At 38.1% G+C, this 27959-nt stretch overlaps 1 protein-coding gene across 1 annotated transcript; it reads left to right on the top strand.

The window, feature by feature from the left end:
• On the top strand, window positions 1–25572 carry LOC114649027 (gamma-aminobutyric acid receptor-associated protein). The gene is made up of 4 exons (XM_028798437.2): window positions 1–223; window positions 19760–19838; window positions 20132–20250; window positions 24763–25572. Exons 1-4 carry the CDS (start codon window positions 134–136, stop codon window positions 24841–24843), a joined length of 369 nt encoding a protein of 122 aa, XP_028654270.1. The 5' UTR covers window positions 1–133; the 3' UTR covers window positions 24844–25572.
• The last annotated feature ends 2387 nt before the right edge of the window (window positions 25573–27959 follow it).

Here is a 27959-nt window from a genome sequence, read left to right as displayed (position 1 = left end):
GCCGAGCGCCTTGGCGCAGCCGCAGCTTGTGGACGCGAAAGACAAGAACGAGCGAGCAGTCGAGAGAACAGAGAAGCGAAAAAAAGGGAAGAAAGATCGAAATAATCCGTGACAACAACACCCCACTCCGAAGATGAAGTTCCAGTATAAAGAAGAGCACCCGTTTGAGAAGCGAAGGTCCGAAGGGGAGAAAATCAGGAAGAAATACCCGGACAGGGTGCCAGTAAGTAACCGTGGCTGTCAGCGTCAACAAGAGGTGACGCCGGCCCCGCACACGGCAATGTGTTGTTTTCTTTTTGTCTTGTTTTATTCTTTAGGATTCCGTTTCTTTTATTTCTGATGGATTTTTCCATTAGGACAGCCATTTCTCAGTAAATCTCACAAGGGGAAGAAAAATCTGTTGTGATTCCAACGGAGGCCTGGCGTCGAATATTGTTGTCATTTCTGGGAAGAATTGGCTTCGGCCTGATTTGTTAAGGCTAGCTTAAAAAAGCACGGCGGCTTAAAATGAAGGAAGAATTTGAAAAAAAGAATTGTGTGAACGGGCGTGCAGATTCACAATGGTAACAGACCGGGTAAGCACCGATCGTACCGATTCGAATTCAACGCAGCACCATGAATTATGTGAATGCAGGAAATGCTATTTAAAAAACACAAATACCCGAACCGCACAACCAAAACAGTCAAAATCCGTCAACACATAAACAAATAGCACATTTAACTGCACAGATGGCAGTGCGAAGAGGCATAAGGAAGATGACGAATCCCGTCCCCAGTCATTGTTTTATATAGCGCCTTTTTTAGCAGTCAGCCATAGGGACGTGACATTTGTGAATGGGTAATGTGGTTTACAGTCTCCATGCCTTAGGCAGCAAGCTATTCGCAACTCGGTGCGATTTGTATCCTCATCATATCCGTTTTTGAGTATATCGAGGCTTTCAGTTTTGTTTTATTTTTGACTGCTCTGTAAGGCAGTTTATAGTAAGAAGCGTAATATGATGGTGCAGTTTACCCGCGATTAGTTTGATTTACACCCACAACCCCAGGCTTGCCCTGTGCCCCGGGCCACACAAGCCACTGAAGCGGCTAATGACGGCCAGCCTTGACCGAGTCGAGTAAAATCGGCCTTATTGGGAACTCTTATGTCTGTTCTCAGTATGATAATGCAACGTGAGCGTGCAAGAGCAACGAAGAGCGACAATTCATTAATATGGCACGCTGTCATGAGCACGTGAGAATCAGAATAACTTAAAAGGGAAAAATGGCTAAAAGTGATTACCATTTTGATAAAAGTAGAAAATAAACCTAGAGTCACAGTGTTTTGGATGTATGGCTTTCATCAGGTGTTGGACCAGCATGGGAATAACCTTTGTCTGTTTTTCCTTTTGCTGATGCACTGTGACACAGCCTTTTTCTAACTCCCTGGGAATACCTATTAGCCGTTTCCTTGAAAAGCAGTCAAGGAGTATATTTATACTGGCACCATCCATTTTCCAAACAGGCTTTTTACATTGCATGGTCTCTTGTTCCAATGTCATCAGCATCATTTTAACTCGGAGTATTTTCCAATAAGTTGCCATCACCATTTTTTACTTTGATGAAACTGAAGAAACTTGGCATAAGAATTACACCCACAGTACAGAGTTCAGAAATATTTTTTATTAAAACAAAAAAATATATATCAAGGGTTTTTTTCTTCACCCTGGACAGTATAAAAACAAAAAATTTAAAGTGTTCTTTTATAAGCTGTAACTTTTTTTTTCCCCCTATCAAAACTACATGGGGCCAGCCATAGTTAAATTTGCCTTTTTCATAAATCTAGTTTTCGTTTTTACATTTATTTGCTTAGCAGATGCTTTTTTTTCCCCCCAAAATGACTTGTCAACCTAATCAAATAAACATCTGGTGGGGGGTGGGGGGTGGGGGCTGTTTTTTTTTAATTTAAAGTGTATTGTAGCAGGACAAGATTACAAAATTGATCACCAGAAGTGATTTACAAAAAATAGAAGCATTTACAAGATTACAAAAAAGTAACACGCAATCAATTACACAAAACACCAAACAAGAAGGATTCAAATTGAAGTTCATCAGTTTTTACCACCTTTGGTTTAAATTAAACAATGAATGGCTTGGAGTAACAGGTCAGTTTTTTTTATACTGAAATAATATGCAGGGATGGATAAATGGACAGATAGCACTTTATGTATCCCAGAGGAAATTTGGCTTTTTACAGTACCTCAAAAAGTAATTATTAAAAATGTAACAGCCCAACTAAAAAGATGGCTAAAGGGAGCTGAGGTGCTAAAAGATGTGTTACCATAGGTATGAAGGAGCCCCAGTAGCATTTCTTTATACACTTCAGTGCTAATTGAGGATGCTGCTTGTTTTTTTTTTTAAAAAAAAAAACAAAACCTGTTACTTGATTCTTTTAATGCAATTTTCAATCCTCAAAAAAGTTTATGCGTGGAGGGGGGAAGCATTGTTTTTTTATTTGATCGGTATAACAGTAGAGTGTATCTGCTTTCAAACAAAAAAATATGTAATTGAAAGGGGTTTAGGGGCTACAAGGCTCTCAATGAAAAATTCACTGAACTGACAAGCTAATCTCGCTTTCCTTTAATAATCTTATTTCATAAAAAAAGCATGGGCAGTAAGTGTCATTCATATTCCCAGTTTCATCAACATTCAAAATGGTGATGCAAAGGCCATTTGCTGAATTAAATTGGAATGACCCAGGAACCAACTCTGTACACCAGCACATCACAGGGGACAGTAATTTATTTTGAGGTATCTGATGTGAGAAGGAGCTGGTGACAATCCACTTAAAAATAAGGAGAATGTGCAGAGGCCATGTAGACAAGAACAGGGATGGGAGCTAAGCCATTGATAAGTTAAGGGAATTCTTAATGAGCATAAATGGTACGTGTACCATAAGGTGACTGAAATGAATTGTTAATACAGTAAGGCAGCAGCAGACAGTTGAACTGGCAGGATCAAGTTTTGCTTCTGATTCATAGCTTTGCTTTTTAGTGCTGAGGGATCCAGTGTTCTATAAGCAGTGCCATTAGTAAGGGATCATGTATATTATTTTTTGTTTGTAACTCAAAAATCATTATGCAGGAGCTCATTTTCTGCCTGTTAAATGGCATCATTGTGACGGACGAAGAGAAGGATACAAACCAGTTGTGAAGTTTATGCCCTCTCGCAGTGTGTAGTTGTAATACACTTGTGCACTAGTAGCGTACATTTTCTTTTTAGTATACTGCTTTGCATCCTTCCATGCTGTTCTAATATCTGTATTGATATGCAGTTGTTTTGGTTTTACAGGACTATATTATTACCCAACCTAAAAGGAGCTATACAAAATCGGGTGATCCGTGTTAGCGTAAGTAGCTTAATGCACAGCATAGCTAAAAGACACTTGCTGCTGTGCAATAGGCGGCCTGCTCTGCCGCTGGCTGATGGAGATCTCTGTTGAATTGAGTGGCAGAGTTTGCTGCTTGTAATTCCTAATGTTCTAAGTGTATATTTTACAGAGGACAGGAGCAACACTAGCAGTCTTAGCAGAGAATGCTGCAAAATTACAAAGCAAAAATAAAAAATACTCTTGTGACACTAGGTTGTAGATGTAAATCTTTAGTCTTCTCAGTGCTTATTAATGGAAGTGCAACTTTGTAAGTATAAATAGATTGATTTAAGTCTGCTCATTACGTTGAATCTGAACTGAGAAAGGTAACTAGGAAAGTGATAACTTTCACTATTGCTGTATATGACAAACGGGTTTAGAAAATGGATTAATAAATAACTAAGTGAAAAGGAGTGCAAAAAAAAAAGTCAAAGCCCTCAAAGAAAAGGGCCACAGACAACTAACTAATCAAGCACCTTATTGAAGACTTGCTTAGGTCGGGAGTGAAATGCCAGGTAGTTAGATTTACTAGATTAGAAGGTCACAGTGAAGTAATGACAGTTGCAATTCTTTTAGGTTCATTCATGTTTAACTCTTTGAGGGCTGAATATTTTTTCCAGTTTTCTGAAAAGCACATAAAGCAATGGTTTCGCACATAAATCAATATAAAATGTGTCCGCACCCATTCGGCGACTCTGGCAGTAGTGGCTCAAGGACCAGCAGGAATACGTGGGGCTGGCTGTTTTTGCCTAGCCGTAGCAGTGTGATGGTCTGATTTGTACCTTTTGTCATCGGTAAGAGGCAGGTGAGGTGCGTAGGTGCATTAGCTACACAGATATGTTCAGCACCACGATCAGCTGATGCTGACATTTTCAATCTCCAGATCATTTACTCCAAATCCGACGACTCGGAGTCTGATTCCGCGATATGAAACACAAAACGTCGTCCACAGAGCATTTTGCTTTGCGCATTCGCTTTGGACTTTTGTCAGATGTCGATGCCATTTGAGGGGTTGTTTGCTCTTCGCTACTCATGCACGCGCAGGAAAACTCGGTCAGATCAACGAAGTTAACTTTAAAGAGAGTCAAACTAAAACATAATGGCGAGTTTTATCACAGTTTACAGCTGATTCCCGTCTTCTACCCCTGAAAAAGTCGACATCCGCCCTGAAAAAGTTAAAGACCTGATTCTCCAACAGTAAAACAATAAATTACTTTATTGACCTATAAAATTATGCCACATACAACAAATAGAGCTAAAATCTAAGACAGTTTTTGGCTACCTAAGAACCAGTAGTATGAAAAATATTGTGACGCGTAAGTCACTGTCCTGCACCAGAGGGAGGATGCTGAGTCCACTTTCTTCCAATCAAAACAGGAACAGTCAGGGTATTTATTGAAACGGGAGCTACCACTTCAGTACACACAGACACAGCAAACAGGCAGGGAAGGGGTCAGGTCAGTAGCAGGGTTATAATGTTCCCCGCATCACCCATCAGGTGAGAAAAGTGTTACATGGGGAGGCTGTGAACCTGTGGTTGTCTTGGCGACGAACAACCAACCTTCGACAGACGTGTCAATCACGTTTCGGTGTGCAGCACTGTTAGAGATGGTCTCAAAAGACCTCAGAAATCTCACGATATAAATGTTGTATTCAGTCTGTACCCATCCTTTCTGTAAATCACTACAAACAAAAATTATTTTGTTGTTGGAATCACATGTATTGTTAAGTCCTTAGAGTTAGGCAGCCCTTTGTTAAAATCTGGACCCATTTCTTGAATTCGTACAGTATCTTTAAAGCTGAGACTGCATAGGCAAAGCATTTTAGCATTAAATGTCTTGTAAATATGCATGTTTCTATTTTTGACACAATTACGTGTTGACTAGTCAAAATTCAGATTAGAGACACCTGTAATTTACATGTTAAGACTAGGTTAAACAGAGATACTTTTAATGTGTGTGAATTAAAATGTTATCAAATATAATTTTTGATATTTAACAGCAATTTTAACTAGCTAAGACGTGTCTGAAGATGTCCGTAACTTTTAATTAGTCATGCAAAATACAGTTCTGTAACTGAAAGTAATGTAGACATCAGTGAGAAATATCCCATGACATACGGTATTTAATTCTTTTGTTTGACATCTCATAATTATAGATATTTTAATGTGCTCTTAATATATAAAACTGAGAAACCTTGCACATTGATAACTGTGGAGCTTTTCACTTCAAAATAGCTCTACTTTGCATTTTGGTTAGTGTAAAATATACTGTATTTTTCTGAAAATCAAATTCTGACAGTTCATAATTATGTTTCACATATCTAATATATATTCTGATGAGTCATTCTTACAATTATGAAGGCATTCAGTGTTTTAATGGCTCATACCTCCGAGTTCAAATGGAAGGCGGAAACAATTAAAGTGCAAGCAGCCATAGAAGAGAATACGGCTAAATGTCTCTGCCAACAAGCAAACCTGTAGGCACTAACAGAGAAAGCAGCTGCAATTGCAGTTTAATTCTTTTCATTTATATAGTGCTTTTCTCGCTTCTCAAAGTTCTTCACATAGAAAACGGGGAGCCACTTCAACCACCACCCATGTGCAGCATCCACCTGCACGAAGCAATGGCAGCCATTTTGCACCAGTATGCTTACCACACATTAGCTGTTAGGTGGTAAAGGTGTGAGAATGATAGTTACAATTAGAGTCAGGGGATCATTAGCAGTCAAGAATAACTAGGCTGTGGTGGGCATTTTAGCCTGGACATTGGGATTTTGCATCTCATCTGAAGGATGGCGCAAATTTTTTTACTGCACAGTGTCCGCATCACTCCACTGGGGCATTGGGGGCCAAACACAGACCACAGGCTAAGCACCCCCTGCTGGCCTCACCAACATCACTTCCAGCAGCATCTAAGATTTTCTTTGATGATCTCCCTGTCCAAGTAATGGCTAGGCCTGATCATGCATAGCTTGAGGTGTATTACCCGTTCTGAAGTGAATGTGGTATAGATTCATTCAGTGAGTGACTGGTATCCCAGTATTGAATCCTGTGTTTAAAATAGTGCAGAGATTTTCAAAGGACATTACAATGAAAAGCAGCCCATCAAATTATTGATACAATAAAAGTTACTCATCCAGCAGGAAACCTTGAACTGGACTGTAGCCTGCTAGTGGTAGGTTACAAGTCCTGACAAAACATTTTAGCAGGTAAAGTTAACTGACATAATGACCTGGCTGTTTCCTCGACTTCTGTATGTTGTTAACTTTAGATGTTTTTGGGGAGGATAACATGTTATACATTATTTCATTTTTTTGTTGAAATAAAGCACTGTGACGCTGAGGACAAGGATTTAGTTGCATGTTTTGCACTTTCTGTGTTAATGCTTGCATAACAAAATGCATTTCTTGTACACCTCTATAGCTGTTACAATACCAGTGTTAGCTATGTTAAAGATATTTAGTTGCATATTCCTCTGTTCCTGTCTTAAGTCATAATTTTCCTAGTTTTACTGGATTTAAGGAGTTTATTGAGAAAAATGGAGTTTGTAGACCTCATATACAAATCCAGAACTGTGATGTACTACAAGCTAGGTGCTGTGTGTTACCCTTCCAGATCTCACCTGGTCATGAACTGATGATTACTTTTGTGTAGAGGAAACTTCATGCGAGAACTCCCATCCCATTCAACTTTAGGGTTCATACATGTCTGGAGTTTCAACGTTTGTTGTGAGCCTGATTTGGAAAACCTTTGTAAAGAGACAGTTAAGTGAAAACTGCGTATTATTAAAGTTTATTAGTTGGTATCAAATCTGTCCTCTCTACCCTGCGTGGGCTAAAGATTGACATTGATGAGATCCTAGTTGAACTCTCAGCATCAGTCCGTAATTTGGGTGTCATCTTTGATCATCTCCTTACTTTTCAGCCACACATTAGCTCAATAGTACAGACAGCTTTTTTTCATCTTCGCAACATTGCTCGTCTGCATTCTTTCCTCAGTGTGAAGGATACTGAGACACTGATTCATGCTTTCATCACTACCCGTCTACGACTATTGCAATGTATTGTTTTATGGCCTCCCGACTAAATATATCAATAGATTATAAAATGTTCAGAATTCTCCTGCTCGTCTACTTAAACTCACTAAAAAGTCTGCTCACATCACTCTTGTCCTTTAATATTTGCATTGGTTACCAGTCTTTTCAAGAATCAAATATAAAATTATTCTTCTCACCTTTAAAGCCCTCCATGGTGTAGCCCCTCATTATCTGTCTGAGCTGCTGCTTCCTTACACTCCTGCTCATGCATTAAGATCATCGGACCCTAAGTTACTCATTATACCTAAATACAGGTTAGTAACTATGGGTGGCAAAGCTTTCAATATGATGGCCCCTAAAATTTGGAATGCTCTTCCTCTTAGCCTTCATGAGGAAAAAAACGCTATTCATTTCAAACTCCTGTTAAAAACACATCTCTTCAATGAGTATTATTCATTTTCTTGTATGTAATTTCTATTGTCTTGTTAATGTGTTTATTGAATTGTAAAGTGTCCTTGAGTGTATGAAAGGCGCTACATAAATAAAACATTATTTTTATTAAAGCATCTTTTTTTAATTTATTAATTTTTATTGTAATCATTCCATACAAATAGATCCATTTATAACCAAACAAAATTGAAGACAAATCAAACCCCACCCCTGAGAAGGAGCGCTTAGCCAAAGGAGAATTGCCTAGGGCTTTTTAATAAGGCAACAATAAACAAAAGAAAGGTAGAAATAAATATATAGGTAAATAAGAGATGGAGAAGGGAATTAAATGCGGTAATAGTTATTTCTCTTATTCTAACATAATATTGATTAGATCCTGCCAGGTTTTGAAAAAATTTTGTACAGATCCTCTAACTGAGAATTTGATTTTTTCCAATTTCAAATAATATAAAACATCGGTTTCCCACTGACTTATCAGAGGAGAGTTAGGATTCTTCCAATTTAACAAAATAAGTCTGCGTGCCAAAAGTGTAGTGAATGCAATCACCGTTTGCTTGTCCTTCTCCGCTTCAAGTCCATCTGGAAGAACACCGAACACAGCTGTTAATGGGTTAGGAGGAATTGTGACCCCAAGGCTGTCTGAAAGGCACTTAAAAATTTTGGTCCAAAATGATGTTAGTTTGTTGCAGGCCCAGAACATGTGACTCAGTGAGGCAGGAGCTTGGATGCAGCATTCTCAGGTTGGATCTTGCCCTGGAAACATTTTAGACAGTTTTAAGCGAGACAGATGAGCTCGATATATAATTTTTAGTTGAATAATTCTATGCTTTGCGCATGTGGAACTTGAGTGAATTCTCTGCTTTGCTACCTTCCACTCCTTTTCTGATATATTAAGAGATCTTCTTCACAATGTCCTCTTGGATCTTTGAAAGGTAGGGACTCTAATAGGTTTTTATATAATGCGGAAATGGTGTTTAATTCCTCGGAATTGAGCAGTGTTTTTTCCAGCATTGTGGAGGGTGCGAGGTTTATTGTTTAAGAAAATTTCTAATTTGAAGATGGTGAAAGAAATGTGTACCTGGGAGGTTGAATTTTGAACGTAATTGTTCAAAAGATGCAAATATGTTGGCTATATAAAGATCTCTGAGCATTTTAATCCCAAAACTTTTCCAGGTATTAAAAACTGGATATGTTTGCGAGGGTTGAAAGAGGTGGTTCTCTTGTAGAGTTGCCACAGATAAAAGATTTTCCATCTTAAAATGCTTTCTAAGTTGGTTCCATATTCTGAGTGAGTAAAGCACAATTGGGTTAGTATATTTGCGATAACTTGCATTTATTGGAGAGCAGAGCAGGGAGTATAAAGAAGTACTACAGGATTTTACTTCTATTGCGGACCAAGCCTGTGTATGTTCATATATTTGTGTCCAGGTTTTTATAGCTTGTATGTTTGCTGCCCAGTAATAAAACTGAAAATTAGGTAAAGCCATGCAACCTTCTGCCTGAGGTCTTTGTAGGGTCGCTCTTCAGATACGTGGGTGTTTTGAGTTTTATTAAAGCATCTTAACACTGATATGACAAGTCTTACGTAATAGATTTTAGATTTAAAAAAGAAATGTATGTACACATGTGGAAATGTCCTTGAATTATAGTGCACATTCATTTGTATTCAGATAGTATGTGTGTGTATATATATATATATATATATATATATATATATATATTAAAAAAAAAATATATATATATATATTTAATATATATATTTAATATAATATAATATGAAACATTTTATTGTAAATAATCGTCAGTCTTATAGCGAACATAAGAGGTCTTCTCGCATGTAATCACCTAGACCAAATGTTAGACAATGTACTGGTGTGTGTATTGTGTGCTGTAACTGAAGTCTGAATAGATACCTCAGATCGGTTTCCACAGCTAGAAGATATAAGTGGGTGAACTGAGTCAGGGTTCTTTAGAGTTCTATTAGATTTTGTGGATAGAGATGCGATTTCAGTTTTTACTTCAACCAATAAAATAGAGAATAATAAATTTCAGTATTCTACATGTTGAATTATGATACCCAATAGAGTGAATTAAGACAAATGCAGTATTATTGTATCATGACCCAGGTATTAGGATTATACTGTATTATGGTCTGTTGCATTTTCTTTTTTTTTTGGTGCTGCAACCCCATGTGCATTGAAGGATCTCACCAGAATTAGGATATTTTTAATGAAATACTATCATTTTAAAGTTTTGTAAATGATGTTTCACATTTAGTCAAAACTTTCCATTAGCAATGAAAGCTGAGTTGAATGTCTTCTTACATTCTTTTGCTTTAAACATAGGAACGTGGGAAAGAAGTCAGCAGTGGCTACAAGTAGCCTCACTAAAAATGAAAACGTAAACTAATGCCCATCAATTAATCCTTTGCCTAAACTTGACTTCTTGATTGTGATTTTTAGTTTTATTTAGGCCTTGTAATAAACATCATACTTTGGATTAGTTGTTCAATTTGGGTCTCTTCAGTTTGATACCGTCTACTTATTCTTAAAATTGTTACATAAAAGGTCAGATCATCACTATAAATGGTAGTAATACAGTGGATTCAAAAAGTATTTATTTTCTGCATGCTTTATTATGTTGTAGATTTAATATTAAAGTGATAAATATGCCATTTTCCCATTAATCTACACCCAGTAATCCATAATGTCAAAGTGAAAACTTGTTTTCAAAAAAATTTTCCAACATATTAAAAAAAATCAAAAACTGAAATCTCCCATTCATTTAGCTATTCAGGCCCTAAATTCAGTACTTTGTAGAAGACCAACTGGCAACAATTACAGCTTTGAGTCTTCAAGAAAAGTCTCTATAATAATAATAATCAATTTTATTTATATAGCACCTTTCCACTTGGATGCTAAATTGGGATCTCGAGGTGGTTTGTTGTGGTGGGTGCAGTAATGTGCTGTATCAATCTATGCTCCCCACCTCTTTCCCATTCTCAAGGTGCTTCACAGAGTCTCAGGGGAAAAAAACAGCAGAGTACAGTATATAAGTATAGCATTGGATTCAAATAATATCTGCATAGAACAATAAAAACAGATAAATACAAGATATACAAAGCGTTAATTAGAATAAAAGACAATAAACCAGAGTAAATTACTAAATCCAAAGCTAGAGGAAAAGCCTGAACAAATAACATAATTTGATGTAACACACACACAACCTTTGCATACCTGTATTCAGGAAGTTCACCCCATTTTTCCTAGTTCTCCATTCATCCTTCTCTCAATTCTGACCAGTCTCTGTGTTCCTGCTGCTGAGAAGCACCCCCATAGCCTGATGCAACCACCACCAAGCTTTACCGTGGAGTGGTGTTAGGCACGTGCAGAGCAGTGCCAAGTCTTTCTCATACGTAATTTTTGTAGTTCTGCCTAAAGAGTTTGATTTTTGTCTCATCAGACGTTTTTCCACATGTTCTCAGATTACTTTAAATGTTGTCATATGCATTTTACTTAAGATTGGTTTCTGTCTAGCCACTGTGATGGACGGCCGGCTACAGACTCCGGTCGCCACCCCCAGGCCGCCAGGAGGAGCCCTCTGGACAGCAGGAACGTGCCCCGAGTTCCAGCAGGGCCTCATGGACTTTGTAGTTTTTATACACAGCCCTGCTGGATACCTTGTGGGCCACCGGGAGTCGCTGTAGGGGGGGCTAGTGGGCTCTTATGTGCCCTATAACCTTGGAGTACGTCATGGTCACATGACAGGAAGAAGCGACGTGCTCCCAGGGTGAGGAAAAGGACTGTTTACCCTGACCCGGAAGGAATAAGGACTTGTGGGTTTGGACAGGAACCACTTCCGGGTCAGGGGGTATAAAGGACTCCGGGGAAGCCCAGTACATTGAGCTGAGCTGGGAGGTAGGAGGGCGAAGTGTCTGGGCGAGGAGGAGAGCATTATTGAGAGAATTGTTGTGTTTATATGAGTGTGGAGTGGAGGGTGCTTTGTGCACTGTACAAAAGAAAAATAAAAGAGTCTTGTGCTTTTACACCATGGTTGGAGTGGTACCTGAGGGTCCGAGAGGTGGACAAAGGGCATATCTGCTACACCACTCAACTATAAATACCTGTATGATGGAGGGTTGCTGAGATGGTCATCCTTCCAACAAGTTCTCCTGACTGAGCAGAGCACTTCTGAAGCTCTGTTAGAGTGACTGTTAGGTTCCTGATCACCTTCCTGACCAAGGCAGTTCTTGTGTGGTTACTCAGTTTGGCAAAGAGATATGATTTCCTCAGTCTTTTTATCATGATATTTTTAGATAAAACTTTTCCAAACTAAAAAGGTGACTGACAAAAGAACAGACGGCAGCGAGAGAGAGACGGTCAATCCATTAGGCAATATCACCGGAGAGGTGCTGTTTATGTAGCTCAAGTGTTGGTTACCCCCGACACCCCTCCCGTCAAACCACAAAGTATAAAAATGCGGACTGTGTGCTATGAACAGTGAAGGGCACCATTTATTTATTTATTTATAAAATAGAGTTTGGAACTTCTTGCTGCTATTGATGTTAGCAAGAAGAAAATGGACGCTGCCTTCAAGTTAGTCATTCTATGGTCAACTTTGTCAACTGTAGACGCCAAAAGATTACCCTTGTGTTCTAATTTATTATACAGAAATCCTCATTATAACCTTTTTTTCAGTCCTGAGCACTTTGTTCTTACGGAATTTGACATGTATATGGAAAGGACTATTTAAGAAAACATGATTATTTTATCACTGAACTATTTTGACCTTACATCATTGTGTTTTAATTCCCTTTTTTAATGCATGGACTTTTCACAGATACAGTATGAAAGGTGGCAGTGTTACAATCGTCATTTTTCATTTTAATGATTCAATATTGATTCTTAAAGTCTCAAGATTGATCTTGTGAATCACTATCCTGCTCAATTACTATATGTAGATTTTTGCTCATCTTCATTTTTGGCATCCAATCTAGTAGATGTTGCTAATGTGTCTATTAAGACTTTCTTCAAAAAAAGTGCTTTACTACTTCGCAAAAAACTGTGTGGCCTCCTCAATTTAAATCGGCGCCTTTGACACTTAAATCAGATGTGTGGACTTCCTATGAGTTCAAACAGTGTGTTGATAAAGAATAAGCGGATAAAAGCAAAGCCATATGTAAGCTGTGCAATTTGAAAGTTAAATGTTATTGTAACACAACAAATTCAAGATATCATTTATCCCAATGTCGCTCATAAACAATCTTGGTCGATAACCAAACAAGTAGAGCCTAAATCTACACTGGAGACGGCGTTTAGCTCCAAGCTCCCATTTAATTTGCCTCATGGCAAAAAATAACAATCTATAGTAGTTCTTATTTGTAAGGATAAGAGACCCTGCACCGTTGTTAAAAATGAGGGCTGTCGACAAATGATACAGGTTTTGGAACTGTGGCATGCTATACTAACCAGAAGGCAAATGAGTGAAGTTATTGTACCTTAAGCTCTTAAGCAAAGCATCACCACGTCTCTCAGGTCAGCGGAGTACAGCCATAACTTACGGCAGCTGGACATCCAGGGCAGCAGATTCCTATATGACAATCGCATATCACTACGTTAATAACAACTAGGCACCTGTGGTGGATGTGTTGCATATAAGAGGGCTGCATGCCAGTCACACCGGGAGCATCGTTGTTGCCTGTATGCAGAGCTGCTAAGCTGGCTAGCTGTTGTTCCAAAAACCTGTCTAACATCTCCAATGTGCTTTTCCATTGTGTGACTCCATCAATCATAAGTTTGTGTGTTAGCAAGTCCAATAAATATTGCTTTCTATTTAAGCAAGTGGCTAGCTGTACTGCTATGATGGAAAAAGTTCAATGTACCTCACGAAGCCAAGCTAGTGGGAAATTATTGGAATTTTCAGAGCAGCCTGTGATACCAAAGTGAATATGTACACAAAGCAGCCAAAGTGATTTAGCTCCATAAGTTGTACCACATTACTATCAGTCACGATGGATGGATATTTGTCTCTCATGTTCCATTCATCCAATGCTGCTGACGACAAGTATCCGCTCTAGATCCTCGTTATAAAACAATTAATTTTTGTCTGAAAGAGGAACTGTTCGGATGCATTTTTGAGATGGATTAATGTAACTGCTACACGTGAGAAACTGAAGATATGTGTTACTTTTCAGATTATACAAAGACACAAGTCTTCCTGCTGAATCTTTAATTTTGACTAATTCAAGATTATTTTAAATGTCCAATGGGGAATAAATTTGGCAAACAGTTTAGTAACAGTTCAGTTGAAAGGTGTCTGCATGGAGATTCATGACACGTTAATTGGTTTCTGAAAAACACACTTATTATTTAAGAAGCAATATCTGATTTTTGCTTTTAATATTTGCATGATGATATAGATGTTTTATAAAGTAGGTGCCGTTTCATTGTATTAATACAAGGAGCCTCTATAATATTTATGGACTCTGATGTGATAATTCATATGTTGGTTAAATTAGGTTGAATTTTGAAAGAGTTTCTCTTTTTTTTTTTCTTTTTTTCTTTTTTTTTTAAGGAGTGGTGATATTTTTTTCCACATCTTGCAAATGCTGATGTTAACTGTTCCTTACTAATCAAGTATTGCCTTTTAAATGTAATTCCACGCTTATGCATATGTTATGAAGTCACCATGTAGACACCCTTCAAATACAGTGTTACTGAAATCTGTCACATTATATTAATGTTCTCTATGCATGGTTAAGTAATCTCTAAAAAAAGCCAGCACTTCAAATATATCAGTGCACGCTAATTCAATCAAATCAATCGAGTCGCATCAGGACATCAGTGCTAATACCAAGCCCTACACTTCACTGAGCACAGGCACAGAGCGCTGTATTAAGTTTAATGATGGATACAAATACAAACTTTAATAATTATGCAATACACTTAATAGCACAGGTTTCTTTAAACAGACAGGAAACTGATTAACATAAATGAAACCTAAAAGTATCTGTCCAATAATTCTTTGTTGAACTATAGCCACATGACAACAGCGGAAAGGAAAGGAAAAACACCAGTCAGCAGCATCCCTAGAGAAAATAAACCCATGGAAATGAAAAGATTCAGAGATTCACAGCCAACTGGCACCCTCCACCTTCCCAGTCATTCTATAGTAGGGTCTGTTCTGGGTCATCATAATGATGACCTGATCTTTCCATTCATTTATTCCAGTGCACCCAAAATCTTTTACATGGGCAAGAAAGCAGCTTTGCAAAACTGAGAAGAGAAACACAGTAGCTCAAGGGTTAGTAACGGTTTGTAATTATTGTAATTTTAATGTTTTCATACAAATGACTAGCAAGCAGAGATGCAATATTTTTAATTGAAAAGCTGAAAATGAAGAGTCATCTGTTATTTAAGCAGGTAGATCATTCCATGACTTTTGGGGCTCAATTACTAAAAGCGCATCAACCAAATTGATATTTTGTTAATCCTTGTTCAGATAGGTATGCAGGGTCTTGGCCATTTAAGGTTTTATATGTAAGAAGGAGTATTTTGAGATCAGCCCTAAGATTAACTGGAAGCTAGTGTATTGACTTAAGGACAGGAGTTTTTTGTTCTTTCTTTTCAGTTATTGTAATGCTTCTTGCAACAGCATTTTGAATTAACTGAAAGCTACATAAAGAAAGGTTTGAACAGTCAGTGAATAACATAGTCAGTAGTCAGTGTTTCTAGTAATAAGTGCATAAGGTAATTTCTCTGTATCCTCTATATTTAGAAAATGTCTGAATTTTACAACATTTTTAACTGGGGGGACGGGGTGGGGGGGACATGTTTTGGATAATTTTTTTTAGTATTTGTTTTAAAAGAAGGACTGGTGTCATCAATAATACACCAGTTGACTGCTGATTCAGTAAACTAATGTTTTGTCCAATTGAGTTCAAAAGTGACACAATATTGTTGCAATCTGCATCATTAACTTCAATGAAGAGCATTTCTTTATTTTTCAAGGAGGTCTCCTCCATCCACTAGGCTTGTCCTAATAATGAAATTTGTACTATTCATAAATATGTATAGGGAACTGTCAAAAACATATTGCTTGATATAACATTGGTATGTGTGCTTAATCCTCAGGGTCACAGGATGCCAGACTAACATTGAGTGTAAAGCAGGGACTAAACATATTGCAGGGCCACCTTATACACATACATACTGTGAGATTTTTGAGACCCTGGTACCCCCCAACTGTGCTGTGCGCTGAAACAGGCAGGAATTGGTTGTCCGCTGCAAGTTGACAGGCTCACCACATATTGTGACTGTTGCCCAATGGTTGATGGGGGGAATGTTTAAAACTGGCCGCTGACCTGGCTGTGTACTCACTTACTGTCGTCTCTCCTCCAGAAGGAACCTGCTTGATGAAGGAGGCTATCTGTTCCTTTAATCTGACAAAAGGAGCGAATGCCGGACGACTGATAATATCACTGCTTGCTTGCTTTGTTTGTGTGTACTGATGTGACAGCTTCCCTTTGAATAAAATGCATGAGACTGTTCCTGCCTTCACAACAATAAAGCTGATTTTCTTGGAAACCTGGACTTGCCTCCTTCTCTCTTGTGCAAGTCCGTGACCCACATATCATAATACTTACATATAGAGGGGACCAAATTAGAATTGCTCATCAACCCAAGCTGCATGTCTTGTGACAGAGGGGTGCGTGGTTTGGATGTAGGAGGAGTTCCTGTGCACATGTGGGGAAGAACGTGCAAACTTCACATAGACAACGACCAGGCACAGGATTCAGAAACAGGACTGTGGACTGGTGAGGAATGCTTGTTAGACTATTGGAACATTTTGATTTTTTTTTTATGAGAACAGGTCATTCGGCCCAACAAGCTTGTTAATCCTATCCATATTTTCCAAACAATATTAAATCATGTTTTGTAGGCCACTGAAACCCTTCTTTCTGCCACACTACCTGGATACTTATTCCATGTGTCTGTGATTCCCTATGTGAAGAATAAAATCTAGGCAAGACTGCAGTATGCAGTGTCTTGAACATAGCGAGTTACCTCACTGTTTCAAGGCCATTTGTGAATTGTTTTTTAAAGTATGTTTCACAAGTGACTACAAAACAATTGTATCTTCTCTCTTTTTTTTTTTTGTCTGTTCACGTGCTAGTGTAGTTAGTTGTTACATACAGGGAGATGCAAAGGCAGACATTCAGCTTTATGTGAGATTTTATTTGACTATCAAAAATGCATTATGTGTCATGTCGGCAATCATTACAGTGAAAAGGTGACAATGAAAATGAAAAATTCATGTCATTATTTTTTTTTTTGTTGGTTTAAACAAAGCTTTCTTTCATGCTGTTCCAAAGTGTACTGCAGGATATTGTACTGTGTGGAGTCATCTTGGACTGTTTGGCTTATTATAATGACCCCAGCTTGGCTGGCTTCAGTCTCTCTTTTTTGTTTTGTTTTTTTTTTTAAAACCATTAACATTTTGGTTTAATATGCAGTACATTGTAGAATCAGAAATCATCAGATTAAGGGTAGGTTTCAATTATTTAGTGAGCACTTCTGCTTTTTCAGAAATGGGAACTAATAAAGTACCAATGTTAACTTTAAAAGATCAAGTTTTCAGCACCTGGTTTGAGCTACTTGTTTTCAATAATTTAATAATATCCAGTTTAAATTAATTTTAAAATGGTTTTGGTCATTGGTTTGATGAAAGAAGTAGATCGGTATAGTACTGAGGTGTAAAGCATAGTCCAAGATTTCTCTCTAGTTTAATTGTATACTGTAAGTATTGAGGATGTGGTACTGGAGTTTGTCTCCAAACTGGTATTTGTGCTAATTGTAGTCTGCTTTTTGGAAAAGGATTTGTTACAGTTGAGAATCTTAAAAATATGGGCCAGAGTGTTCCTCCCTTCTCCTCACTTTTAGATTAAATGGGTTTGTGAAGAACAAATATCAATAAAACAACATCATTGAACAAAATAATTTTTAATAATTTGGACACCCCTGGCCAATTTACATATTTAGTTGACATTTGAAGTAACAAATTGCAGAATCAACTTTGACAGAAAACAAAACTTAAAGCAGTGGCATTTTTATGAAAATGTAATTTGGGCAGGGGTGTCTAAACCTTTGTGTTGAATTGTATGTTGGTATAATTTTGAGACTTGAAGCTGGACATCTGTGTTTTCCTTAGATAAATTTGACAAGTCATTTTTACCTTAATTTGATTAGGAAAATTTTATATTGGTTCCACCTGACCATTCCTGTACCACTGACTTGAATCACAGAAGATGGTGCAACACAAGGGTTGCCATACAGTGGCAGCACAGCTTTTCTTCAAAAAGAGCCCAGGAACACACTTGGATACTTGTTATGAGCAGACATCGCACAATTGTTAGAAAGCTTTTCTTCACACAAAGAACCATAGACACATGGAATAAAATTCCAAGTACAGCGATTGACAGTAGGACTCTAGGGACCTTTAAATCTTGACTTGATTTTATTTTAGACAATGCTGATGAATATAAAGGACAAACTTGTTGAGCAGAATTGCCTGTTCTCATCTTGGTTGTTCTAATAATGCTTTTCAGTGGCACTTAAATAAGTGGTCATGTGTGGTGCAGGTAGGCATGCACAACGGGGAGTTTGATCCGTTCTGAAAAGCTGAGGATATGAGTGAAATGTGCAAGTGCCAATGTGAACACACATTTTCCTGTTATCACTATTGGCTCCATGGTGATAACAACAAGCGCTCCGACCCCCATTGCCTGAATGAGGTGGGTTGCCCATGTCTTGCCTGCATACAAGGAGCAGGGAGTACGGTTTTGATAGTCACTTCTGCAAAGAAAAGAGTACAAGGGGAAGTTTGTTCAGCAGTTTGAAGAGCATAATCCGAGTTAGATTAGAAATGTTTGACGAGAACAGGCCATTCAGTCCAGCTACACTCACCAATCCTATCCATCTGATTGCTCCAAAATTAACGTCAGGTCAAGTTTTGAAGGTCCTTTAAAGGTCTTTCTCCTTGGCCACTTATCCCATCTATGTGAAGACATCTTTCTCTGTTTGAAGAGAAACCTTCTAACATTTGTATGAAATTTACCCTTCGCAAGATTCCAACCGTGTCCCTGATGAACTAATTTTAAACTAACAATCTGGACCTGCTGTATTAATTGCTTTCATAATTTTAAAAACTTGGATCATGTTGCCTCTTAATTGGCATTTGCTTAAACTGAAAAGGTTCAGCTCCTTTTTTATTTTTTTTCTATAGCTCACACTCTGCCACCCTGGAGTCAGCCTTGTCGCTCTTCTTCGCTGTTCTGGAGCTGCTATGTCTTTTTTTTTTTTTTTTGTATCCCATTGTTGAGAGTTGTTAATAGAGTCAAGAAAGAAACTCAAGTAACAATACATTTTCTACATTTTATTTAATGAGAAATCTTAAGCATATTTTTCCATTATAAGTGATGCATGGCCAGTGGGAGGGGATATTATCTTGATGTGTTTTTTTTGTATATCCTTCCCAGTTACAAAGGAAATAATGGTGGGTCATTCTACATTCATTGCATCATGACTCATTTATATAGTGCTCTGTTAGTTGGCAGAAAGATTTTTTTAAATGTCATAGTTCAGTTTGAAACTTTTAATTAGCATATAGTATGTGGACTGTGGCAAGGCTTTCTAGCAGTGTAAAAGTATGTACGTCCTGTCTCCAACGTTTTTGCAGGCCTTCCTACAAAACTGATTGAAAATGGATGAACAGACAGCTGGATTTGTGGTGTATCATTTAGTTTAAAGGCAAAATTTTTGTCTACTTATTTTGGAGTCTTTGTGCTTGTTTCCTCTTTCCCATCCAGGTGATTGTTGAAAAGGCTCCAAAAGCCAGAATAGGTGACCTGGACAAAAAGAAGTATTTGGTACCCTCTGACCTCACAGGTGAGGCTCATCTGTCTTTTTAGTAATAGAAATCAGTTCTATTCTGGAAAGTGGAAGTGAAAACTTGCAGGTGTAGGGTTTAACATATGTAAAAACTTGTGATTTTATGCAAGCTATAGAAAAATGAAATTTAAATTTTTTTAGAGTTCTTCTTTTGTTCTTTTGCCATATGTTAAATCTCAGATGTGATAAAATATTTACAAGTAAAAAAAAATGCATAGATGCTGGTTAGAAGCTTATACGTTCATTGTTGTCTGCAAATTAAAGTTGATTTTTTTTCTTTTCTAATACAGTGGGCCAGTTTTACTTCCTCATTCGAAAAAGAATTCATCTCCGAGCAGAGGATGCACTTTTTTTCTTTGTTAACAATGTCATTCCACCAACCAGTGCAACAATGGGGCTTCTTTATCAGGTAATGACTGCTGTACATGGTAGGCATCAACTTTAATTGTAGGAATAATTGATAAAGTAGGTCTGTGCTGATAGAAACTTAGCTGTCTCATCCTGGATTTTCATGTAACATTTCACTGTATCAGTGTTTTATTTGAGTAAAGAATCAGATCACTTGGCGTCATTACCTAAAACATAATCAATCATTAGTTATTAAAATGTTGATTTTAATAAAAAAGCAGGTGTGTAAAGAATACACAAAAACCACAACACTAACTACCGGTGCAAAGTGGCTGGATTAGTCAGGTCTAATTAAGTTGTTGCCATGCTTTGCATGATTTTCAAAAGCTCCAAACATTGATTTAATTGGTTAACAAAAATTCTTTTTGAGTGATGATTGGACAGTTTCTCCCCTTAGTTACAGTGTTTTGAAATACACTTCCTTGGGAGGAAAAAAAAGCAGCCACATTAGTGTTCTCGGGTAACAATAATAGAAAGGAGTGACATTGAAGATGAATATTATTTCAAAGCCAAACATAATGGACCCAGTTTTGTTTCAAACCAAAATTATAAGAAGGCCAGAAAACCTAACAGGCTATTTGCCAACATTAATTCAAAATGTAGTTGTTAAGACATAAAATGTGAGAAATTGGCTGCCACACTTCACCCTGATGTTTTCGTTTAATCGATGCTCTTTGCGTCTTTGTTATGGTGTTCCTATCCACATCTAAGCCATAACATTTCACCACCAATCTAATCTGATTCTGATTTTTATCTATATATTTGACACACATTGGATTCATATCTCAAGATGGAGCAGAATTGCTAAGACTTATGATGCCATAGTCTCTGATAATACCAATAACTCATATACATTTCATCTTCTAAAATATAGAAAATCAAAGAGCATCAGAAAAAAGCAGCCATGTTTACACTTTACCTGAGAGATAAGTCACAACACATACAATCCACATACGCTGAATGTGTATGTAAATGCTCAGGCCACATCTACGCTGTGTAATGTAAACACCACTTGTAGTCTTTTGTGTGTTTGTTATTCATAAGGTGCCATTTACAATGAAGCATTTCTTTAAATTGATAGTTTATAATCTTTTCCACAGCCGGCGCCCTTAGATTCTCTAAACACCTCTATTAAAATAATTTGACTGCATACATATATGCAGTGATACTCGAGTTAATTGAGTTGGCAGTATGAATCGGTGAAGTTCAAATTAAATTGTTGATTATTAAAAGTAATTTTTTTCCTTATCTGTTTATTTATTTATTTTAAGCTTTTCCGTAGTTTAGTTGTAGCGCTCTTTTATGTAAAGTGTGTGAGTAGTTTTACAAAAATAAATATCCTGTAAAAACACGGATCAGCCAGGCAGAATTATTGACTTTTAGTTTAAAATAAGTGAGAAAAATGAATCTGAGAAGTTATGCTGTGCATGGACAGGAACGACAGATGTATGTTCTCATGCTGAACTTGGAATGTAAGAAAAGAGAAGCACGTCTTTAGCAGAAATGTAAACAGAAGCAGCTTTAATGTCTTAGTCCTTTTCACTCTATCCTGTAATTAAAATGGACATTTGTTGTCTGAGTATGGATGGAGAGCGAGCTTGTGTTTGTAGTAAGTACAATAGCTCACATCTTTAATTGGAAAAAGAACTGATAAAGAAGAATTTGTTCTCATTGCAAAGTAAACCATAGGCTTGTTAGCTTAAGAGTTAGATTGATCAATTTTACTTGTAAACTTGTTAGCCATGGTAGTTTTGTATCTTCTTGATAAACATTTAATTCACGTTTTATAAGAGCTGTGGCTGGTAATTATGACTAGCATATTTTTAATACCCATAATTGGCTATTTTGTGTCCATGTTTTATTAATTGAAAACATTTATATTTTTAAGAGAATTTTATTTATTTTGATATTTTTTTCATGGAACAGTAAGCCTACAGAATTTCATTTTATTATTAAAACATTAACAGGTAAAACCTGTGTTGTGCAGTTTAATTTTAAAAATACCAAGGTTTACATTTTAATATAGAACACAGAGCTTCTATGTAGTTTGTCTAAATACAAAATCATACCGCTTTTAAGTAAAGGCAGATTAAAACTGTTTGTTTAAATGAAAAATAAGGCTAGTACCTTGTATGACACCTCAACCTCAGGACAATGCTGCAACACTCATGCTGTTAGTTATTTGAATGATCTAAATGGCCTGCAGTCTCTCTGGTGTAGATAAAGATTGCAGCTCACAGTGGACTAGTGGCTCATGTGCTCAGCTTGAAACCACAAAGGCAGATTCAGATCCTGTGCTTTGCTAGATGTGTGAAAAACGTTTAACCAACTTCAGCTTAAATTGCGACATAATGTGGTAATTGAGACACAATAAATTCAACATTGAGTTATTAAAGATAGTTTCTGCCTTGCACCAGTTGCTTCTGGGTTTAGTTCCAGGTACACTTTATACTGCCTGGGAAAAGCAACTACAGAAAATGTATGGAAAGTTTTTTTTCCAATGCAGTAAATTAACTTTTGAAGTTGAACTCCAATTACTCAAAGCAGTCAATGATTCAGCTGCAGTGTAAGCCAGAAATATCTCATCATTAATGTCCTTGTGTTCAGATATCCTACTATATAAATTCTAGATATGTTGGGTTTAATCTGTTAATAATACAGGACAACAAAGATTTTGCTTCCTGAACATGTCTTATGGATTTTGGCCTTCTGATCACAAAGAACACCTTTAAAAACCCCCTACTACTTATTGCAATTGGCTGTTTTTGTGATTTCCTCATATTACAAGTATGCATACACAGCACAAGAGCTACAATTGGAACAACCGTGCTCATCTAAAAGTAGTGGCGGTGCTGCTACAATACAAGGAATGCAACTCGAATATACCAAGAACTGGAATGGGACAGCCTTGCTAAAGAGTCTCATTCCATTAAAGAAGAACTGGTCGCTCTCTAAGGGCAGAAGTGTGTGGCACATAAACCACTTGTCAACCCAACCAAGATATTTTTTTCCTTCTCTTCATACTTGGACTGATGGAAAATTTCATGAAAAGCAATGAACAAGAAAAGTGCAGTGTTTTGATTACTTTAGACAGATATTTCCATGAATAAATGATGCTAAGATTATGGATGTTCATTTTTTGCTGTTCCACAACTCAGACACGCCATCATTGACAAAGCAATCTAAAGACATGCTAGTGGGGCCATAGGAAATTGAAAGGAAGGCATTCGAAAATATGTTTGAAAATTTTCTTGCCACCTACAGAGCACCAGACTATGTCCAGCTGGTGGACAACATGTTTCAAACATACAAAACCATAAAGTAAAACAAGTCACTAAAAATTCATTCTCTCCATTCACTCGTGGACTACTTCTCTGTGCATTTTGATGCAGTTAGTCAGAGAGGTGAGATTGCGTTGGTTTGGACACGTGCAGAGGAGAAATGCTGAGTATATTGGGAGAAGGATGTTAAGGATAGAGCTGCCAGGCAAGAGAAAAAGAGGAAGGCCTAAGAGATGGTTTATGGATGTGCTGAGAGAAGACATGCAGGTGATAGGTGTAACAGAACAAGATGTAGAGGACAGAAAGATATGGAAGAAGATGATCTGCTGTGGCAACCCCTAACTGGAGCAGCCGAAAGAAGAAGTGATGATTGAAGATTGAAGAAGAAATTGCAGTGATGGAAAAGCAATATCAAGGCTGAATGCATCATTGGTGTCCAACTATTGTTAGGATACTAAAACAAGAAGCATCAGATGAAGAGTACAAACAAAAATCAGCAGCAAAACATTTTTAGTTCATTTGCTCCAATGCAGTTTATCGGCATCATTAGGCGAGTAAACACACTCATCCATCCATCCATTTTCCAACCCGCTAAATCCGAACACAGGGTCACGGTTGTCTGCTGGAGCCAATCCCAGCCAACACAGGGCACAAGGCAGGGAACCAATCCCGGGCAGGGTGCCAACCCACCGCAGGACACACACAAACACACTCACACACCAAGCACACACTAGGGCCAATTTTAGAATCACCAATCCACCTAACCTGCATGTCTTTGGACTGTGGGAGGAAACCGGAGTGCCCGGAGGAAACCCACGTAGACACGGGGAGAACATGCAAACTCCACGCAGGGTGGACCCGGGAAACGAACCCGGGTCTCCTAACTGCGAGGCAGCAGCGCTACCACTGCGCCACCGTGCCGCCCCGTAAACACACTCATTTCAATAAAAGTCAACTTTGTTTTTCGCCAGGTTCCAGTCAGTTTGGAATCTTATGTGTGTTCAGCTTAATTGCTGTGTTTTATTATTTCTTGGGAAGCAATAATTGTGAAAAAAATGTGTTGTCCAGTGTCAAACTATATTCTTCTTGATGTTGCTAAACTATGGAATCTCACTTGCCAATCACTGTTTGCCTGTGGCTGAAAATTTTTAAATTATTTAGGATGTTTCTTGAGCTTTGTTAGATCTTAAAAGATTTTAATTCATATATTTTTTTTTTTGTTCTTTTTCAAGGAGCATCATGAGGAAGATTTCTTCCTCTACATTGCATACAGTGACGAAAGTGTCTATGGGCAGAGGTTGATGAAAATCTAGGAACTTAGAGAACTCTGCTTGTCCCTTACCCCCATGGCCCAGAACATAAAGCAGCCTCTACCCCAAAATGGAGATGCCAATGCACTTTTTTTTCTTTTTTTTTCTCCTCCTTGATTCTGCCTTGGAGCCTTCTTACTGGTTGGAAAGGAGGTGGCGCTGGTGGCAATTTATAGAGGATTTTCTTTTTGGTTGACTTCTTTATATGGATATTATTGTTTTCTTGTTCAGAATTACAAAACAACCATGCTTCATTTGGCTGTGAAAACCTCAAAATAATTTTTAGTTTTTTCTTTTAATTGTTTAAATTGCTGGCTTGCGCTTTCTGTACTGTACCAATATATAACTTTTGAAACCTTTGTTGGGTTCTTGTTTGAAAACTGGTCCAAATAGTAGCAACTTTATGTCTCGTGACTGCACAAGTGTTGTAGTTGAAATTGCTTATACTGGGGGGAATGATACCATTTGCTTTTCTGCCAATAACATTCTGAGGTCCAAATAACAATAAAGTTCCATTTTGAATGGTTAAAGGCATCACTAGTTGAATAACTATTGTTTTTTTGCCAGCTTTGCCCTTTTTTGTAGGTATTATCAATGGCATTATGAACATTTGTCTGCTTCCCATTAAAAGGGTTAATTATTTAAATGGAGGTGTTGCTGCCACATTTTTGTTGTTTGATTACAAATATTTAAATTCCTTACATTTGAAAATAAATGTAACCTAAACACAGATATTTGTGTCTTTGTCTATTCTGTGTATTCAAGATTCATTCTGATGTTGAAACCTTGGCTGTGGAAGAACTACACAGGACGTCTTTAAGAGAAAACATTAGACATCTTTGTGAAATAAGCCATCTTGGAAGGAAAGATGGAGAGAGCTGGATTAGACTTGGCAACAGACAGTGATAACCAAGCTTTCTTTTGTTTCTCTTTTAGTGATGAGTGATTCATGAATGATTACTTCTTTTTGAATGACTCTCTTCAGCGAGTTGTACGAATTGATGTGCAGAGCGCAACAGGAGTGATACAGCACAGGCATGATGTCCTCATCGTCTTTTGTTTTGTAGGTTTGTGTTTAAAATGCATGTTCAGGTACCACCTGTCTGCTTCAGGATTCTCATTCATTTCACGTCTGATATTTTTGAGTTTGAACCGAGTCAGTTTTGCTGAACAAGAAGTCTGTCAATGATGAGTCTCTCATTCACCATTCAAGTGCAATTCAGTAACATCCATCCATTATCCAACCCGCTATATCCTAACTACAGGGTCTGCTGGAGCCAATCCCAGCCAGCACAGGGCACAAGGCAGGAACAAATCCCTGGGTAGGGTGCCAGCCCACTGCAGGGCACACACCAAGCACACACTAGGGACAATTTAGGATCGCCAATGCAATCACCTAACCTGCATGTCTTTGGACTGTGGGAGGAAACCCACGACACACTGGGAGAACCCGGGAAGTGAACCCAGGTCTCCTTACTGCGAGGCAGCAGCACTACCACTGCGCCACCGTGCCGCCCAGCTTATTAAGTGCAGCCACAAATTCTCCATTAGATTGAGATCTGAACTTTGTCTTGGCCACTCCAGGACATTCACATTGTATTTTTTCAGCAATTCTTGCATACATTTGGCTGTCTGCTTGAGGCTGTTCCCTTGCTGGAAAAGAAATCTTCATCCAAGGCTCAGGTGTTTTGCAGATCTCATCAGGCCATCATGATGTTGCCACCACCAAGCTTCGTTGTGAGGATGGTGCATTTTTTTGATAGCATGTAGTGTTCACAAACACGCCATTTAGCCTGATGGCCACAAAGCTCCATTTTAGTCTCATCAGGCCACAGAATCTTCTTCCAGCCGACTTCAGAGTCTCCCATGCCTCTTCTCCAACTTCAGCCGAGATGTCCTGTGTGGGCACAAGGCAGGACACAAACCCTGGGCAGGGCACACACACACACACACACACACACCAAGCACACACTAGGGACAATTTAGAATCGCCAGTGCACCTAACCTGCATGTCTTTGGACTGTGGAAGGAAACCCACACAGACACGGGGAGAACCCGGGAAGTGAACCCAGGTCTCCTAACTGCGAGGCAGCAGCGCTACCCACTGCGCCCAATTCAGTAACAGTCCATTTATATTAGAATAATGTTGTTTGTTTTGTACAATTTCCGATTGCTATTGTTTTAAAAAGAACATATAAATACATTGAATTAATATGTTTGTCTCTTTGTACATTCCACAAATCTATTATATAGTGCCTTTCATATCTATTATGTAGTGTCTTTCACATCTGTCTTACATCGTGCCTTTCATATCTATCTACCTATCATGTAGTGCCTTTCACATATCTGTCTATCTCTATTATATGTTGCCTTTTCTATCTTATTATATAATTCCTTTCACATCTGCCTATTATGTAGTGCCTGTCACATCTATCTATTATATAGTGCCTTTCATATCTAATCTAACCCTAAGCTTGGGTCCTTTACAATTGAGGGCCAAAACCGGACAAGTTGGCTCTTGAAATGGGTACACTAACTGCTTTAAAAATAAGGTGGTGGGAAGCAGGGACATCTGGCAGCGCAAGGACCTCGTTTCAGTGCCCAGGTGGAGTTTACACATCCTCTCCATATTTTCTTCCCCCAATGCAGAACTTAAACTGACATGAGGGAAGCCTTCACTTGACTGATGTTTCTCAGATGGATTACTTTGAAAACTGGAGTGACAGGGTGGCACAAAATTAATCCGCATCTGTGCTGACTGCCAGTTCTTACCTGACTCACCCATGAGTAAGACTGCCCTTCAACAGACTGGCATCACATCTGGGGCTGACTGTCTGGCACTCTGCTCGTAACATTAATAAAAGGTACAGGTGGATTCCATTTAAAACTGGAGTGTCAAGTGTGCAGCCCTGTTTGCTGCAGTGGTCTCTGTGTGGCATTTGCATGGTGGTCTCCTGCTGATGCAGGCTTCCACCTAAAGTGCCTATAGCCTATGAAAAGTATGCATCTCACCCCCATGAAAATGTTCACCTTTTATTGTTACACAACATTGAGTCACAGTTTGACAGTGATCAACAGAAAAAAGTCAAAGTGAAAAGAGATCTCTGCCAAGTGGTCTA

Source organism: Erpetoichthys calabaricus, chromosome 3, assembly GCF_900747795.2.
Source record: "Erpetoichthys calabaricus chromosome 3, fErpCal1.3, whole genome shotgun sequence".
In the NCBI taxonomy this organism is placed as follows: domain Eukaryota; kingdom Metazoa; phylum Chordata; class Cladistia; order Polypteriformes; family Polypteridae; genus Erpetoichthys; species Erpetoichthys calabaricus.
The sequence above is the reverse complement of the archived record's forward strand: the minus strand, read 5'-3'. Positions and strand labels throughout refer to the sequence as shown.

Coding starts and splice junctions, on each gene's coding strand:
- LOC114649027 (XM_028798437.2), top strand. CDS start 134: ATGAAGTTCCAGTATAAAGAAGAGCACCCGTTTGAGAAGCGAAGGTCC. Junction 224..19,759: donor AATACCCGGACAGGGTGCCA/GTAAGTAACCGT, acceptor TTTCCCATCCAG/GTGATTGTTGAAAAGGCTCC. Junction 19,839..20,131: donor GGTACCCTCTGACCTCACAG/GTGAGGCTCATC, acceptor TTTCTAATACAG/TGGGCCAGTTTTACTTCCTC.